Raw genomic sequence first — 17,981 nt, 5'->3', positions numbered from 1 at the left:
GCGTTACAGTTTTGTAGATACTGTCTGATAAGTGGTGGTTGTTTTTTTTTGAACTTCATACAAAGACAAGAAGGGTGTGTGCAGCAGGATATGCACAGGGAATGTCCACACACAGGACAGCCTCAGCTTGAAGCTGCAGAGACAAAATCTGCTTTCAGCACTAACTGCAGAGCCAGAAAAACTCTTTGGCCCTATATATTTTAATAAACACCACCACATGATGCCTTTAACTATTTTTTCTAAGTATTTTAGAACTCCAATGTGCTCCTCCCTCCCTATTCCCTACTTTTATATTTACATTGGTTATGGGGAACCAAATCCCCTGGCTTTGTTATGGCTGTAATCTGAAAGTTGCCTTTCAAGAAAGCATTTTAACCAAGTAAGATCTTACTATGTACTTTTGCTCAATTAAAAAAAAAAAGGTTTTTCTGAGCATTTATAACAGCAGTGTTCACAAATTTAGTGGCTGGAACAAGATTATGTTGGCTCTCAGGTGCTGGTAGTTCAGTGTTATTTGGTATGTGCATGCTGCAATGTGCTTACTTGGAAGAATGTGTTTTAGTTGGGAGACTTTTAGTTTAATAAACCCTGAGAATACCTCCACTGAAGCTGTAAAAAAAAAAAGGTATTTTTACAATTTTAGGTCAAATGCAATCTGACAGCTCTTTCACTATGCTGCATTTCTCACGATTGCCTCAGCTCTTACAACTTTGCTTATCTGTGCCACCACAGTAGTAATGTTATCTCTGGCAAACAGAAGAGTTTGGAATATCGATTTCAGGGCATTTTTGCTGTATCTCCTCCAAAAAGAAGAGTAATCCTCTGGGCAGGCTCACAGCAGGACTGCCCTGAGGGTGAGAAGGAGGAGCGTGTACCAACCTTCAGCACTGTGACATACGGGGTTCCATCGGGTCCATACTTGCTGCCATTGACTTCCACGTGTTTCAGCCACTGGATGTGAGGCTGGGCATCGCTGTAGACCTTGCAGTGAAATTCCACATTGCTCCCTACCACCACAGTCTGGTTGGCAGGGAGCCCTGCTTGCAGGATTGGTCGGTGGGGTGACCTTTCTGAAAAACAGAAAAGAGGAGAAATCCTAATTTGCTTGTCTTATTTTTCCCCCAGCAAGTATTCTCCTCTGAAACATTAATCTTCTGGCTTTTCAGGGGAAAGGATACAAATTTGGTCTGTCCCCCTCAGGTTACTGATCACTGCTCTACCCAGGGCTTCTCAAGCCAGACAGGGGAGGACCACCTGGGAAAGGAGGTGGCATTTCAGCCCTCTGGGCCCTCTGCAGACCCACCAAGTAATTTTCTGATCACAGATGTGAGCCCGAATTGTTGGCCAAAAAGAAGCTTGTTGGTTTTAGAAGACACATGATCCAATACTTTGGGAAAGAAACCAAGCTCTTGCTTCCCACATCCAATCACACAGCTATTCCAGAGATCAGGATTTGAGGGGAAGCAGTGGGATCTCACCTAGCACATCCAGCTGGTAGGTGTGCCTAATGTTGCCATATTTGTTCTCCACGACGCAGGTGTAATTCCCTCGGTCCGACGGCACAACGCTCTCCATCACCAGGCTCCACTGCTGGTGTCGCAGCTGGGAAAAGAAACCAAAACATCAACGTTGTGGCCAAGCACCACCATCACCAGACCTTTCAAACCAATGGAAACTCGCTGAGCTGCCACACACTTGGACCCCAGAGGAAGCCTGAACATCACAAGCACCCGTTTACAAGGGTAATTAAAGGAAAAAGTTTTTCATGGAAAGTCATGAAGTTCTGGAATGGTCTGCCCAGGGAGGTGGTGGAGTCACCATCCCTGGATGTGTTTAAGAAAAGACTGGATGTGGCACTTGATGCCAGAGCTCAGTTGAGGTGTTAGGGCATGGGTTGGACTCAATCTTTAAAGTCTCTTCCAACCTAGTCATTCTGTGAATTCTGTTAAGTGTTAATGAGAAAAGGCATTAAGACCAATGCAAAAATGATGCAACACAATGGAACACACTGAGATTTCAATGGGGACTTCTATGTTTCCACAATAATCACAATAACAAAGCCAGCTGACAACAGAATGTGGCACCCATCACTAGAATAATGACTTCAGCAGGCATCACATAGGACCTATATTTTATGTATTTTATCTATTTTAATATTCTGATCTGTGTTTTAAAATGTGTGTGCTATGGAGACAACAGTTATGGCATTTGTCTGAACAGAAACAGGTTTCTCCAGCTGAGTTAGTCCCCTAAATTCCCTCTAAAACACAGGAGCAAACATGTCCAGCCTCAAATCTGGTCCCTAAGATGCTTGGCCAGCCCTTCTATTTTGGCACTGAGTTTTATACAAGTTGGGTTTTCTGGATGTGGCTCATGTCCAGAGCTGATGGTGGTTCAGTAGCAGGAGGGAAAGCACAGCCCATGCCTCCACCCTGACCTGCTGCCCTGTGATCTCAGCTAGAACATTTGCTTCTAATGATTATAAAGGAAATAATGGATATGGAAAGCAAATCCTGAATTAATACAGAAAGCAACCAACAGTAACAAAGATGACTTCAGGGTGCATAGCATATGAAAGCTCTCCAAATCTCTGGATATTAATTTGATGCCTTCTGCTGCCCAAAGCAGAACATTTAACTTTATTAAACATTTTGAAGGTGACCCCAAGGACACAGAAATAGGAGACTTACAATAATGCTGCACTATAGAATGTCAGGGGCTGATGGAAAAAACAAGGGTGTAATTGCTCCTGGAGATTTCTTGCTGCAGCAGGTGAACTCAAATATGAAGTCATTTAACCTCTTTTGCTACACATAAATTGTATCCACATGCTTTCCTTAAGAGGGCCAAGTTGCAATCAAAGCCAGAACTTTGCAAAGAGCAGGTTTAAAACCATAGGACTAGACAGCTTAGTTGCAAGATAAGCAAGCAAATGTCATTTTAACAATTTGTAGACCTCTGCAGCCCTGAAAACAGCACTGCTGAGCACCCCATTTTTCAGAGAATGCTGAATATGGCATTTCTTTTCATTTCAGAGTATGGGTAACAGGAGGCTGTGGCCAAACATTTGGTACAGACATCTCAGCTGTGGCAGATGTCTGGTCAGCTCTGACTGCACCTCCTTGCTGCATCTCTGTAACCGTGTGGCAATTACAGAGTAAGAGAAGCTCTGAGAACTGAGCCTGGACCCTGAGCCCACAGCTGAACACAGAAGACCGTCACGGAAGTCTCAATGCAAATTTGTGGCTGCTCAGTGGCTCATTTCCATACTGGTTTGTCTCATAGTTGTGTCTGAAGGCTTCTTTAAATCCGCTTTTCAGCATTGCAAAATGTTTGTGTCTGGAACCCCAAGAGCTACTCCAAGGAAATGGGGCTCCAGACACATGGATGACTCCCTAGTCTGACTTATATTCTAAAACCAGGTCCAAATTAGGCGTTTTACAAAGGATGCACTTTCAAAGACACTTTTATGACTCTTTCAAAAACTTCTCTTCATCAGGTTTGTGATGGGAACTTTGTACTCTGAATAGAGAAGAACCTGGGGGCACAGACTCATGGGGCAGAACTTGTTTGGAAACTTAGGAAGACATTTTTAGTTTTGAAAACCTTTGGCAAAAGAGTAATTCTCATGTTAGGATAGTCACTGCACTCGATAAAACACTAGAAACATGAAGTGACTTAGTGCAGGCATTAATCAAGTGGGTGAGATACTGGAAATCCCTCTGGTTTATTTGGTGTTGTCATTCTTGGCTCCGTGTGAAACAAACATTTACAGACACACTTGGAACCTCGTGTTTGCCAGACTGGTATGCAAGTCAGTGCAATGGTCTGGGGAAGGGATAATCCTCCATCTCCCCTCCCCCTCAATCTTCCCTTCTAGGGTCACTTAACACACACAGGCTTACGATATTAGAGATTCCAACTCGGATTTAACCATTAATGCTCTCTGGGAAATTTCATATGATAAGTCATATGAATTTCTTTACCAGTTAAGGATGAACTGTAATAAAACCAGGTTAGCCTGCCTATCATGTTTTCAACACTCACCCTTCTCTCTTGCAGGCTTTACACTGGCCAGTCACACGGGTCTAAATGCCATGTGCAAGGGGCAGATATGGAAGAGTGGTCAGCTTTCCTTTGCTGACAACAGGCTTCTCACAATCAATATTAAAAGTCTTTCACACACTGAAAACAAATGAGAACATTCCCAGCTCAAGGATTTCTGGGTTAAGACCAGATCTCGAGATGAAGCAAGCCAACCAAACTCTGCCAAATCTGGATCTTGCCCATTCTTTTCAAGCTGCCTAATCCTGTTATGAAGTTAAGTTGTAACAGGGAATTTAAATCTCAAATACATGAGATACCGAGCAGGTTTTCAATCCCCTTTTCTGGCTCAAATCTCAGTTGATATCTATCATTATATTTATACTGGATGAGATTTACACTAGATTACTTACATCTAACTGTGGCTCATGACCAAAAGCAAGCAAATAAAGGAAGGAAAATTACAGAGAATGATGTCTTTATATCAAGAATCGGACAAAGAACTACACCTAGACAGAGAGCTTAAACCAATCTTCCTGTAATTGTCCTGACATTGCCTTCAATAGCTCTTTTAAAAATTGACTTAAACATTGACTTGTTGCTGGAAGGTGCCCCCAGAGAAACAAAGCACAGTGATGCCAAAGACTCACTACTGTGTTTCAGAGGATGAAACGTGTCAATTTAAACTCAAAGATAGATTAAAACTACTGGAAAGTGGGTAGGGGAATTGCTTTCAGCTTCAGATATTTTTTTCTGCAGGCACAATTTAGTGCAGCTGATGTGACACAGTTTAGTAAAAAGCTGTTGGAACGGCGCACGCAAGCCTGCAAACACTTCAGGATGATCCTTACAGCCTGCAGTTAGTAAAAGCTGCTTGTGCTTTGTGAATGTCATCTGCTGAAGAGCAGTTTACCCCCAGGAGTCACCTCCCCACTTCTTTACCCTCCATGTCTTTTCAGAAGATCCAAACCTGAGCGTGTTCTCAGCCTCGTCCAGACTGGAGCAGGGACAGGACTGAGGAAGGAGCTTTAAAGGCTCCACTGAAGCCACCACAAAAGGCTCTTTCAGGAACAGGTCTGAGCTAACAGGAAAGAAACAGCCCAAAACTGTGGGGAGGGGGGACTTTTTCTGAATCCTTCTCTGGTTTCTGGAGCACGGCACGCTTTGCATGCCCAGTCCCCTTTCAGAACACTACAGATGTGGCAGGCATCAGCACACAGCTATTCCGAGTTCTGATGAAGGTGCCTTTCTACAAGGCACCTTTTCTCCTTAGCAGCAGAGCCCAGGGATATGTCAGGGCTGGCAGAGAGCAGGCAAAAGTCGCTGCTCAAGAGTCCTTCCTGCTATGATGATTTTGCTATAATCAGCTGCAGCAGTTTTATTGTCCCCAAATAAAACCAGGAAAAAAAAGTCTTGACTGTGACCTCAAGGGGACAAAGTAATAACAACAGCAGCAAAATGTGAGAAAAGCTGATTTTACTTTTAAAATCCTGCCACAATTCATCATATAAAGTAGCACAGAGACTTCTGGTTAATTAAATAATTTGACTGCAGTGGAGTTTTGTGTCCCTGAGGTCTATCTGTAGACATGAGCCAGAGCATTTTCCAGAACACTTCATGGTAGAAAGGAAGCAGGAAGAAGAAAGCAGCCAAGGAGCAGATGCTATTACTCTGGCTACAAGGGAATCCAACACTTGACCAAGGGTCAGTGATTTATACCACAAGAATGTTAATGACTACCAGCATGATGATCCAGCTCTTTGGTGAGGTCTTTCCTATACCTTCAAAGGACACTGAATAGGTTTTCTTTGAGAGCTAGGAGCAGCTATGGCTTGGTCCAACACATCTCAATGCACTGGGCTCATCTCCAGAAATTAGGACAGAAGTTTCTGCTCCTGCTTTTTCATCCCTGTTCATAATGCAACCACAAACCCAGCCCCATTTTTACCTACTCCCTGAATGACCACTATAGACAAACTCAGAAGGAATTAGCCTTTGATCCCGAAGGACAGCAGTTCTTTTTAACACTTTTGGTGCCAAGCAATTCCTAAGACTCCAAGAACCACCTCCATTCCTACACACTCAGGACAGTGCTCTTAAACTACCCATGTTAATCACTGCGCAGTACAATTTTCTAGTTGGTAGAAACAACAAAAAACTGAGATCCAAACCAAGACCTTACCTTAATGCCCCCAATCCTGTGCTCCCCTTTGAACTCCTTGCCATTTTTCAGCCAGTAGATGGAAGGAGTTGGGTTTCCACCCGCCGGACATCGGAAGCGAACGGTGTTGGCGGCGGGAACTGCCAGCAGCTTCTTCTCCATCTTATCTGGCCGGGTCCAGAAGGGGACACCTGAGAAAGGGAAAACCAAGCTGAACAGGCCCCTTTCTGCAGCAGAGGATATCAGCTGGTGAGCAGATGCATTTGAGGAGTCTTTGGCATGTGCAGATTGACAGTTAAATTGCTACCTGCTGCCGTTAAGATAAATGACAGAAATGCTTTCCAGCTAAATGACTCTCATTGACATAGAGAGGGTGTTTGCATTTCAGTTTTGTGATGAAAGGTTCATGACCAGGTTCTTGTCTTGGTAATGCCAGTATAAATCTAAAGTGGCTCCTTTCAAATCAACAAGGAGAGTTATCCTAGATCAGGATGAGAATCTGGCCTCAGTGTGTAAAAAGATACAGATGTACCTTTGGGACATTTGTAGCCAAGAAGCATAAACAGCAGAAAGATGTTAGAACTGTAAAAGGATGTTGATGGGCCAGCAAGGGAGCAGAGAAAACGTAGGAGCTGAGTGCACTGGAAAATGTTCCTCTTCAGTGAGTACAAATGTAGTGTATCCTCCTTAAGGGAAGGAAAGAAAAAAAAGCGCCAGTGCCAAACTGGTTTATCGTGTTTATGTTCTTTAAGTACAAGTGATTTTAGTTTTAAAGATTCATGTTACCTTTGAACAGGGATAAATTTTAAAACACCAGTGTTAGCATGAGATACTTTTTATAATCTGCCTCAAGTACAGCTACGTTCCTTGGCTGTGTTACAAACATTACATATTAACTCCAAATTAAGGCAGCAGCAGCGGCAAACTCATTATACTGGGAAGAAAGAAAAAGTTTTTTAAAAAAAGTCTCCCAAGCTTTCATTTCTGCTTAAGGCAACACTGCAGAGCTGCACATGCTGTGTTTCTGCTGCCACACCAGGGCCACATCCAGCCCCCCAGATCTGTGCTGCACACCAAGGGCAAAGGGAGGTGGAGGCAGGCAGTGTCTGGGCTGCAAAAGAGCAAGAAGAGGGCAAGGAGTGTAAATGGCATCTCCTCCAGGTGGGTAGGGAAATCTCACAGACATGGAGCACCTGTTGCAGAGGTATGTGTGCTTCTGGCCAAGACAAACTGAAGGCACTGGTCCTCCAAGAACTGCCTTGGAGAACATGATGGCCACCAAAGCTGTTGGGACAGCCTTGCTGCTGGCCTCTCCTGCACTGGTGACCATGCTCAGAAATGCCAGCCAGCATCCCAGCCCCATCTCAGTGCTCCTCTGAAGCTCCTGTAATCCCCCTTCTGCTTAATGACAAGTGTGTACAACGTTGTCCCTCTTGCTGCATCCCTTTGAGATGCGTGGGAGCTGCTCCCTTTTTCCAGCACTCCTTATCCCCGAAGTATTTGGCTGCATGATACCCATCCCATTACAACTCCAGTAAGTCAGAGACTGACCCCACCTTGGTGTAAGTCCCCAGTGTCCCCCATGCAGGCTCCCTGCTGCATTCCAGCTCCAAGGATATTGCAGGAAAGGTCATACAGCTCAGCCAAGGCAATCCATGCACCCTTTGCTTTTTAGCACCTGCCAACACTTTCCCCACGTTTCCTCCACCTTGCAAAGTCCGTGAGGAACGGGATGCCAGGAGCTCCATCCAGGATGCCCCTCCACGTGCTAGGAAAACCCCGCTGGGCACACCTCATTTGGCTGCATGATACCCATCCCATTACAACTCCAGTAAGTCAGAGACTGACCCCACCTTGGTGTAAGTCCCCAGTGTCCCCCATGCAGGCTCCCTGCTGCATTCCAGCTCCAAGGATATTGCAGGAAAGGTCATACAGCTCAGCCAAGGCAATCCATGCACCCTTTGCTTTTTAGCACCTGCCAACACTTTCCCCACGTTTCCTCCACCTTGCAAAGTCCGTGAGGAACGGGATGCCAGGAGCTCCATCCAGGATGCCCCTCCATATGCTAGGAAAACCCCGCTGGGGTCCCCTCTGCCTCCCCACCTCTGCAGTGGGATGGCTGGACACAGGTGCCTCAGTAACACCATCTCAGGGCAGGGAAATCCAGCACTGAGGGTTTGCATCTGCCCTCAGCCTGCCTTGCACAACAGTGTGATGCCTATCAGAGTCAGCCCCACGTATCAGCGGGATCTGTGCTCACACATCCCGCGTACGCCTCCTTTTTCAATTAATGAAACTGCTTAAGGCCCTGTTCTTGCCAGGATCCAGCAGGAGCATGGCTGGCACAAACAACAGCAAAAGGAGGAATCCCCACAATTCCCATGGCTCTGGAAAACCCCAGCTACAAACTCTGCTGTGAACACACAGCCCATCCAGGAGGCCTGTAGTACTACATGATAAAGTGAGCTAAAATGGGGCATCATGCAGCCATCTACTGTTCCAGATGGCAGAAATGCACAAAAATGGGAAATGTTCCACAAAATGTTAGAAGGGAAGGTGCAACAGCTAAAGGAACAGGTCTTGATGGTAGAAGGATGATGCTGTAATAGCATGAGGGAAGGGCAGAAATCATGCAAAGACTGGTCAAATCCCCAGGCAGCAACAGGGGAGTGAATGCAGAGCACACCTGGGGTGACGTTGGGAAGGCTGGAGAGGAGACAACCCATGCTGGTCCTTGGTTTCTGAAGCCTGGACCATTTTCTGGCCAAATGCCTCCTTTTGGCAATGCACCTTTTTTTTCTGGGGATGTTACAAGAGGTTAACAGGGCTACAGGGGAGAGGTATGGCAAAGGCCAGGCACGGATGGACAAGGCCCCTTTTGCCACCACCACAGAGGGCACCAAATAACCTGTCCTGTTGTTTGATTAACATATCTGCCCACAAGAAATCCCGTCTTATGGTGTTGGTGACAATCATCTAGGCACAGAGGTGTAATTACATCACATAGTCACCTGGTCAGGACCATGCTCCTCCTTTTGCTTTTTGGGGCTCTTCCCTTTTACATAACATCTGCATGTGCTGCAGGGTGACATTTTATCACATTTTTTCATTCAAAAGATGAGTTTGAATCTCACAGGAGATCCATCAACCCATTGGCTACAAATGTAGTCACTGAAGCCAAGGGGGATTTTGCTATCAGACATCAGAGAGGAGCAAGATGGAGCCCAGGAAAGTTTCCAGCTGGGGATATTCTCCATATGGAGCAAAGGCAGGATTCACTCCTGCCTGCTGCAATTAGACACGACTTCTTCCCTGAGTGCTTTCCCTCGTTTTGGTGCTCTTCTGTAAGATTCAGGGCTTGCCAGGGCTGGGCACCCCTGGATTACTGTGCCAAGACTCAAACAGGGCATTGCTCTCAAGTCAAACTGGAACTGGAAGAAAGCGTTTACACATTGAAAACAGTGCCTTTGTTCTCACTTGCAGGAGCAGGGAACAAAACATCCCTGCTTTTGCTTTGCTCTGAGTCCCTTCATTACCACTTTTTAAGGGCCTGAAAATGTTTCTAACTCTTCTTTTCAAGCAAAGCTTGCAAAGCTCCAGAGAGTTTTGAGAGCGGGAAAAGAAGAAGGATGAAAGACAGGAAAGCTTTCTAGACCAGCTCTCTGTAAATTAATTACCAGCAATGGTTTTGCATGTGCAGGTGTGAAAAAAAAAATAACAAAGGAACCCCCAAACATTATCACCAGCCCTTTCCCATCATCAAACACTAAGCCTGACGGTCCGTTTTGTTCGTCAAAGACACCGGCCACCCATCCAACTGGAATGACCAATTAAAAAAAACCTGAGAGCAATACTTGGAATAATTAATACAGCCAAGCACTCATTTAGCAATTAGGAGCTGCCACCAAATTCTGTGGCAGACAGAATCACCCCCTAATTGTGTAATTTCCCCAGCTGACGCCTCCGAGGACAGAGCCAGATTTAATTGGAGATTATGGGGGTTCTTTGAAGGTGCTGGGGCTGCGCAGCGGGGGCTCCAAACAAACAGATACAAGAGGGGTAGGGAGCACTGGGGCAGAAGCACAGTGTGTGAAAAGGGAGTTTTGTTTTTGTTTCGGGGCCAGGAAAAACAGCTGTAGAGAACAGAGGTATTAGAAAGCCTCTTTCTACAAAGGCAGATCACGGTTTGTGACAAGGCTGCTACAAACGAGCTGATCTGAAGCTGCAGAAGTTTCTCCTTATTCTTTTCTGCTGCCCACCCCTCAAGGATGCTCTGTTTCTATGCTGCCTTTCAGAGAGGAAACTGAGAGAGCAGGGCACTCCACATGGAATTTGGTATTTCCAACCCTTAAAATTAACAAGACTGGCTTCAAACTCATGATGCTATTGGAATCAGCTTTCCAAACTCTCCACTATGTGAGGATGAGAAACTCTGCTGCGTAACACAAGCCAGGAAAGTAGCTTATCATCACAAGGGGCCAGGACAAAAGGATTTTATTCAGTGATATGCAGTGTGGCAACACTCAGTGAGCCAGTCCAGGATGGACTGCCTCCCCCTAATAATATCAGTTATACTGACCAGATACCTTTAAGGTCACTTCCAACCCTAACCATCCTATGAGTCTGTGGTGTTTTTATTTTGCATTACAGCATTTCTTGCCTTTTCTCCTCCAACTACTGACCACAGCTGTGTGTGATGCCTGAGCAGGGGCTCATACACCCCATTAGTAGGGCACATTTTTGCCACAGGAGATAGAGGGCTTGGGTCTTTGGGGTGTTCACAGAACATGGCACAGCTACACCATGTGTGCCTGCTTGGTATGGTCCTTCAGCCCCCTGTGTCCTGCCAGTGGTGGTACCAGGGTAAACAACACAGCTACCCAGACTCAGGAGATCTCTGAGGGTTAAGTGGAGGATCTGGCACCAAAGAAAGCAACACAAAGCACACCCCTGTCACAAAATGAGTTTCACTGCACTGACACATTAAGCTAATCAACCATTTTTAAAGCAGAAGAGAATTCAACTTTTTATAACGAGACCTTTAAGCAAAGCCAGACATTACCTTCAGGTCTAAAACCAGAGACAGCCTCAAAGTCAAGAAGACCCAGAAAACAGGCTATAAATACACGTGGTGAAATGTGTGTTTTCCTTTTCAGTGAAGAAAAAAGTCTTTCTGTACCATAAGCCAGCTGATGTTTTGTGATACCTGTTGCTAAGAGATTGAGTTCTCTATAAACCACATTAAAAAACTTACAGAACAATCAGTTGTGCTCACCAGAAGCTGCTCTGCAGCAAGGAAAATATCCTGACCAAACCAAACCTTCCCTAAGTCTGTACCATTCTTCAGCAGGTACCACAAACCCTGAGTACCTCTGCAAAGGTGCCTGTCACCTGGCAGGATTTGGCCCCTAATTAGAAGCTATCAGAAAACCACTAATTGCTGCTGATGGGTCTCCTGGCACTGTAACTCACCATTACTGTCCACACAGCAGTATTAACTCACTGCAGTGGCAGACCTGTTTGAAAGATCCTGCATGTGCAGTGTTACAGGCAGGAGAGATTTTCCAGTCATGCTGAACCTCTGCCAATGTACATAGCTGATTGGGAGTTCAAATGCAGAGACATCTATTTATTAAAAATACATACACATGGGCAGCTCACCCTGCAGAAGTATAAAGAGCAGAATAAAACCCAGCACTAAACACCTCTGAAGCCTGTAATGATCCTGATTAATGCTATTGCACTTAAAGAAAGCAGCAATGGGACTGAAAGAGACTCATTGTGAAATCACCAAGCACTGTCCTGGGACTCTCCTCCTCACAGGAGTGAAAGAAAAAGGCAGTAAAGCCAAAGAGGCTGCTCTCACTTATGGCATCAGCAAATTTGGCCCTTGGCTAGTGTATGTTTTGTACTCTGACCCCTGTCAGGACACTGGTAAGGACGAGAATCAGAATAGTTCAAAGTAAAGCAGTCAAGGTTTGAAATGTTATAAAACTCGTGTAACATCAGTGCAATAAAACAAATATAAGTAAGTGGGCTTGTCTGGATTTACATGCAAGCAGAATTTGTAACTACTCATCTATTCAGGTTCTCAGCATCAAGTCTTCAAAATATAGTGCTGCTGCTGTAGGATTCCACAGCAGCAATACCACCCTGGCAGCTGTTCCCAAATTTTCAGATAAATTTCATCGTGGCTCCATCCTAAGGTCACTGATTTCAACACAAAGCCTCCGTGTGACTACGTGAACACCCAGATGAGCTGCACTGCTTTGGAGCCACAGCTTCTGCAAAGAAAAGACCTCTGTGTCCCAGAAAAATGAATTACCTGTATCTTCTGACTCGTCATCGTCATCCTCATCATCACCTGACGAAGGGGAGTCTGGAAAGAGACAAGAAAGAAGTGAAGCAGAAAGAGGATGGCACGTGGGGACACCGTGCTAGATGAGGCTGCTGGTGTCACACAAGGGACATCCAAGTGACAGCTCACCCTTCCCTGCAGCTCCAGCAGCCCACCCCTCTGATGCTGCTGGGCCAGGCACAACTGGACAGGAGCTGTCTCAACTGGGAGAGAGGTGTCAAGAGTTTGCCAGTGCTCTGAAAACATGGTCCAATGTCAAATACTTCTCCCTGTGTGAAATGCTGTCTTTCTCATAAATACAAAAGGAATTCTAAACCAGAAAATTTATTTTTGCAGAACAAGCTCTCTGACTGGTTTGGTTTTTTTCTTCCCTCTAGCATTCACTCTGAAGACTTTTTATTTTACCACGTCTCAAAACAACAGGTCAGCATTTCTAATTCACTTTCCCTGCATTTTTCTTTTAACTCAATATCCCCCTGCCCCACCTCCCTTCATGAACTCCTTGTTCAAACACCAAGACCAAAACTTTTGAACTTCTCCCAATCAAACCTCTCTCAATCAACGTTTTGATAGGTATTCCATGAACCAGTTTCCTTTAGTTATATTCCTCCCACAGAGGCACCTCAAGGCTGTAACTCAATACAGGTAAACAAGTGGGAATTTTCCATCTGTACCTCTCCAAAACATTCTGAACTGTTTCTTTTAATGTGGTCTGACATTTCACCTTCTCCAAGCTGTCCACAATGGAGGCTCAGTCCCTCTTCCCCCCCATCAAGTGACTACTGCAAATGTAAATGCCATTATCAAATAGCAGCTTAATGTTTGATTTAGTTTACACAGTTTAGTTTAGTACACTTCAGCATCTGGAAGATTTAGCATCACTGATGTTGCATAACCTCCAGGAATTTTTCTTTTAAATAAAGGCAAAATGCTAACAATCCAGCAGCCTTTATGTTCTGAGACAGTGTAAGAGATCTTGGCCTTAAACACTAGAAAACAGGAAACATTTTGAGTGTTCAACATGTGGCCAGAAGTGCAAAGAGCTGTTTTAGATCAAGCCAGGCAGAACATTCTCCATTGAAAGATGCACTTGAGTTTTCTACTGTCTTCTGACCAGCACAGTGGAGGTAAAAATGGAGAAAAAAAGGTGGGGAGAAAGAAAAAGGAAGGAAAAAGAAGTAAAGGTAACAACAAATAGTTGTTCCCTGCAGAATCTGGAAGGGCCTTCCAGGCATTTTCACCATCCACAGAAGCAGCACAGGAAACACCTCCCTGCCTTGGACTGCAGGGGCTCATCGTGCTTTGCACCTTCTCCCTGGCAAAGCCTCCAGGACGACTCCAAGCACGTACCTAACTGCAAACCCACAGCTGAGGTCCTGCTGGCAGCAGAACTAGGGAAATGCCATGGGGCTTGCTCCAAGTGAAGTGGATGTTTAGGTGTTCTGGCTGATCCAGCAGGTTTACTCAAGTCCTGGCGAAGGCAGAAACTGAGCCAAATCCCCACCAGCACTGACAGAGAAATCAGCACCTTCTCAGCTCTGCTCTCAGATTTGGTTACCCATATATTAACCATGATTATGGTTTACTTCTGCTTTCCAATTAATCAATCATGACCAAAGGAGTAGAATCAATTTTTTAACTAATTCAAAATCATCTTCACAAGGTTGAGGGAAGTCTTTCACTTTGCTTGTTTTTAAGATGAGAAGCGCAGATTAGATTTTGAGACCAAGTATCCCATATATTCACAGCTACTGTCCTATTCAAGTTACTAAAACATCACCTTTTTCAAAAGGTGACTAAAAATTTTAAGTTATTTGTTTACCATTTACTAAAACAGTAATCTTTAGCAGAAGTTGTTGAAGTATTGGCAAGAACTGCTCAAAAGGGCTTTAATTATGAATGAAAAGGGACTTAATTTGTTCAGTCACCTATTTTGTAATGCTTGGCCTTGAGTATTTTGAAAGCTCTGCTGGTACCAGCCTGCAGTCCATGCTCATCACAGGGGTGCTGCTCAGCCACTAAATCCAAAGGCTGTTCTGTGCATGAAATGGTTGCAGAAATGGAGTTTCTGCCAACAGGGCTGGATATCAGTTTGGGCATGCAGCCTCTACACGATCCTTTACAAGTGCTCAGGTTTTAAGGGGACAGTATGTTTCTTTCTGTAAACTAACAAAACACTCAAGCCCTTGTCTGTCAAGGGAGGAATTTTAAAGATATCATATCTGCCTGGTTCTCAGCCCTATAATGTCAGCTCCAGCACCTACTTGCTCTGCTTCCAGCAGCAAACATCCCCCTGTGCACAGTCAGAGTCACTGCAGCACAGTCAGTTTGTTGCAAATCTCATGGCTCTGTGTAGGAAAATCCTCATATGCCCCTAGGACATGGAAGCATTCTCAAAATGGAACTTGTATGTGGATCAGCTATTCCAGCATACCTAGCCTAGTTTTGCTCACTTAAGAACAGAGATCAGAGCAATTCCAGTCTGTTAGTAGAGCTTTAAACCAGTTTAATGCAGAGAACAACTCCAGCCCCAAACATCAGATATCCACATGAACCTGAGCTAATTGCTGGCGTTACCTTTAAGAATTGGGGACACAAACCACAAATCTCCAATCACAATCTCATCTCTGCAGTGCCACGCTGAGCAATCAATACCATTTATGAAGAAATATCTGAATATATGAGAGGCGCCGCTATTGCCACATAAAGCAGGGCTTCAAAGTTTAAAACAAGTGCTGCTGACAGCTAAAAAGGAGGCTCCCACATTACCAGCACTTTGGTGGTAATGACAGTGGGCTAATAGAATCAAAGACTCATAATGTTGTCAGAAAGCAGGTTCAGGTTACTCGCTAGTTCTTAAGCTGTTATTAGCTATTATTAGTGAAGAGGAAAAACACAGGGGCTTAAACTTTTTAAAAGCAGAGGATTATCAGTCCTTCCACTATTAAAAACAATTTCTCACTTTACGAACTTTTGGGGCTGGCAGCTGTTTCATTTGAGCATGAAACCAGCTGCCCTCTCCTGCCTCCCTGCTGCCCCTTGAACTCAAAAGCATTTTCGTGTCACTTAGGAGAAAAGAGAGAGTAACATTTCTAACAACCTGCAGTTTGCTGGATAGTTCCAATAATCATACCTAGTTAAAGAAAGCCTTTCAAGGGCCAAATACTTCTTTAACCATTTAATTGATATGACCTTGAACCATTCACAGCAATCTCCAGTAATGCTCAATAAAAAGCAGATGTGGCTGAAGGCTTGGTGAAATGAGCTTTTATTCTCATGATGGTTTTCTCTCACACAAAATCCTACTGCACAAGAAAGCGCTCTATGGAGTGGATGTGATTCCCAATTACAAACATCTCTGTGTTTGGTTTTCAGAGAGAGACTCTTACTTTTTGAGGGAACTCAACTTTTGGAGGAAGAACCTGCTATTCAAGGATTCTTGAAAAAGCTCTGTAGTTTAAGGGCAAATGAAAGTTTTCAAAACCTGAGATCCCCAAGGGGCTAATTCTCCTGAAAACTGAGGCTTTTAACTTGTGATCAGGAGAGTTTTTATCTGCTCATCGTGATCCACCTACCAATGCACCAGTCTGAAATAATGAAAATGACCTTTTGTGTTGGTGGTTGGCTATCTGGAAACAACAGATTTTTCGGGCACTCTGTGTTTAGTGATCCAGGCTTGGACAGCTTGTAGCTGTTCTGTTCTACCGTCCTCACCACTAAAAATATGGCCAAGCAAATGACAGCATGTGCTTTGCTAACACAGCACTTGTTTGCAATGTATGAATCCCAATAAGTAACTTTGACAAAGCACATATTTTGGATATACACAGTTTACAGATAAGCTACCTCTAAAACAAGCTAGCAATTTGTGACAACTGTGATGGAGGGCAGAGATTTACCAGCTACAGCAGAGAAACAGTCTTCAGGAACTTCCAGCTCTTATGTGCAATTTTGCCACTGGTTTGTCACATAACATGGAAAACATCATTTAACCTCCTTGAGCCACAGCTCACTCACTCAAAAAAACTTCAAGGACACATATAGGATTGCATCTATTTGAGTGTTAAGGGGGATTTGATGTTTAATCTGACCAGCATCCTTTCTAAGTCTCTCTCAGTATTAACATCAAGTTTCAACATTTGGTATGGACATACAAACATTCTTCAACTGGTTTGTTTTGACAGTCTAGTCACTGTCAGGAGTTAGCAGGGAGGTACAGACCTTCCAAGGACACACAAACACCCCAAACCCCCAGTTGTGCTGAACACGTGAAAAGGCAAAAATTTAAAAATAAGAAAAAAATAATAGAAAACCACTGAAACAGCTGTATTTCTGCACGCACCTGTAACTCTGACTGTAAAGTTTCCCAGGACCTCGTTGGAATGCCTTGGCTTGCAACTGTACAGCCCTGAGTCATCATATGAAACATTGATTATCTTCAACAGTTTTTGTCCAATATGAGTTCTGTTGGTAGGTGCAATTCCAATACCATCTTTAAACCAGAAAACAGAGACAGAAGAGCCTTGGGTGTTACAAGAAAGTTCAATGGTATCTCCATTTCCAAACACCAACTCTTCCAGAAAGGCGGTCTCGCTCCTCAAGTATTCTGCAAAGGGAGAAAGAAATGGAGATGAATAAATAACAGCAGTTGTCAGAGATAGAAGACTGTTTTAAAAAAAAGAAACACATCTTGTATTTGCTCTCCTGATGCTTCCATGTGCCCAGGTCTTCCCCTTGCCTGCCACAGGCAGGCAGCTGTGCAAAGACAGTCAGGTCTGACCTACAAGGATGGCTTTGACCCTGCAGCAACCAAAACACATCCACCCCACCAGGTGCATCCCAACAAACAGCACAGACCTCCAGAAGGGCCACTGCAACACCCAGTGCTGCAGGTGAGGGGGTGATCTGGCAGAAATAAGTGTGTGCTGCCAAGCTCACAGCTCAGTCTCTGAACCTCCTTTTGTTTATTGCTGTGAGTCTGTCCACAAACCCTACGAGACCCAGCAAGGACAGAAAGGAGCAGAACTGGGGATAAACCAAATTTCTTATGGGACTCTGAGTGACCCAAAGGCAACACCTGTGGGCTGAAGAAAACAGGTGGAAAGCTGGACAGAAGATAAAGGCTGGAATAGCTAAAATAAATGAAACCATCACTAGCTTCCTGCTGAAGTTATTCTATGTGTAACAAAGCGCAGAATTCATAGATAATGAAACCAGTGCAAGTAGAGCAGCTTCAAATGCCTGAGGATGTAGCATTGGCTCCAGGCTGCTCTTCTGCCTTGAGGTGAATGAACTAGAGCAGGCTGTAAGAGAAAAACATTGCTTTTCTCTTCTTGTCATGCGTGTTTTTATTCTTGTATAAATGTAAACATTCAAAATATAAAAATGTTGTAGTCAATAGCCTTGAAGGGTAGAAAG

At 44.4% G+C, this 17,981-nt stretch overlaps 1 protein-coding gene across 6 annotated transcripts in view; it reads right to left on the bottom strand.

Annotated features, from left to right (window-relative positions):
• The window catches only part of FGFR3 (fibroblast growth factor receptor 3), a 55,412-nt gene that overhangs the window by 17,440 nt on the left and 19,991 nt on the right, over positions 1–17,981 (bottom strand). For all 6 annotated transcript variants that reach the window (XM_039723949.1, XM_039723950.1, XM_039723951.1 and 3 more), the window contains exons 2-6: positions 16,906–17,169; positions 12,531–12,584; positions 6,227–6,396; positions 1,479–1,602; positions 880–1,070 (exon numbers count right to left, since the gene is read on the bottom strand). In XM_039723949.1, the coding sequence (XP_039579883.1) occupies positions 880–1,070; positions 1,479–1,602; positions 6,227–6,396; positions 12,531–12,584; positions 16,906–17,169 (803 nt within the window). The remainder of the gene's footprint in view (positions 1–879; positions 1,071–1,478; positions 1,603–6,226; positions 6,397–12,530; positions 12,585–16,905; positions 17,170–17,981) is intronic.

This window comes from Passer montanus, unplaced genomic scaffold (assembly GCF_014805655.1).
Source record: "Passer montanus isolate IOZ18808 unplaced genomic scaffold, ASM1480565v1 scaffold51, whole genome shotgun sequence".
NCBI lineage: Eukaryota > Metazoa > Chordata > Aves > Passeriformes > Passeridae > Passer > Passer montanus.
The sequence above is the reverse complement of the archived record's forward strand: the minus strand, read 5'-3'. Positions and strand labels throughout refer to the sequence as shown.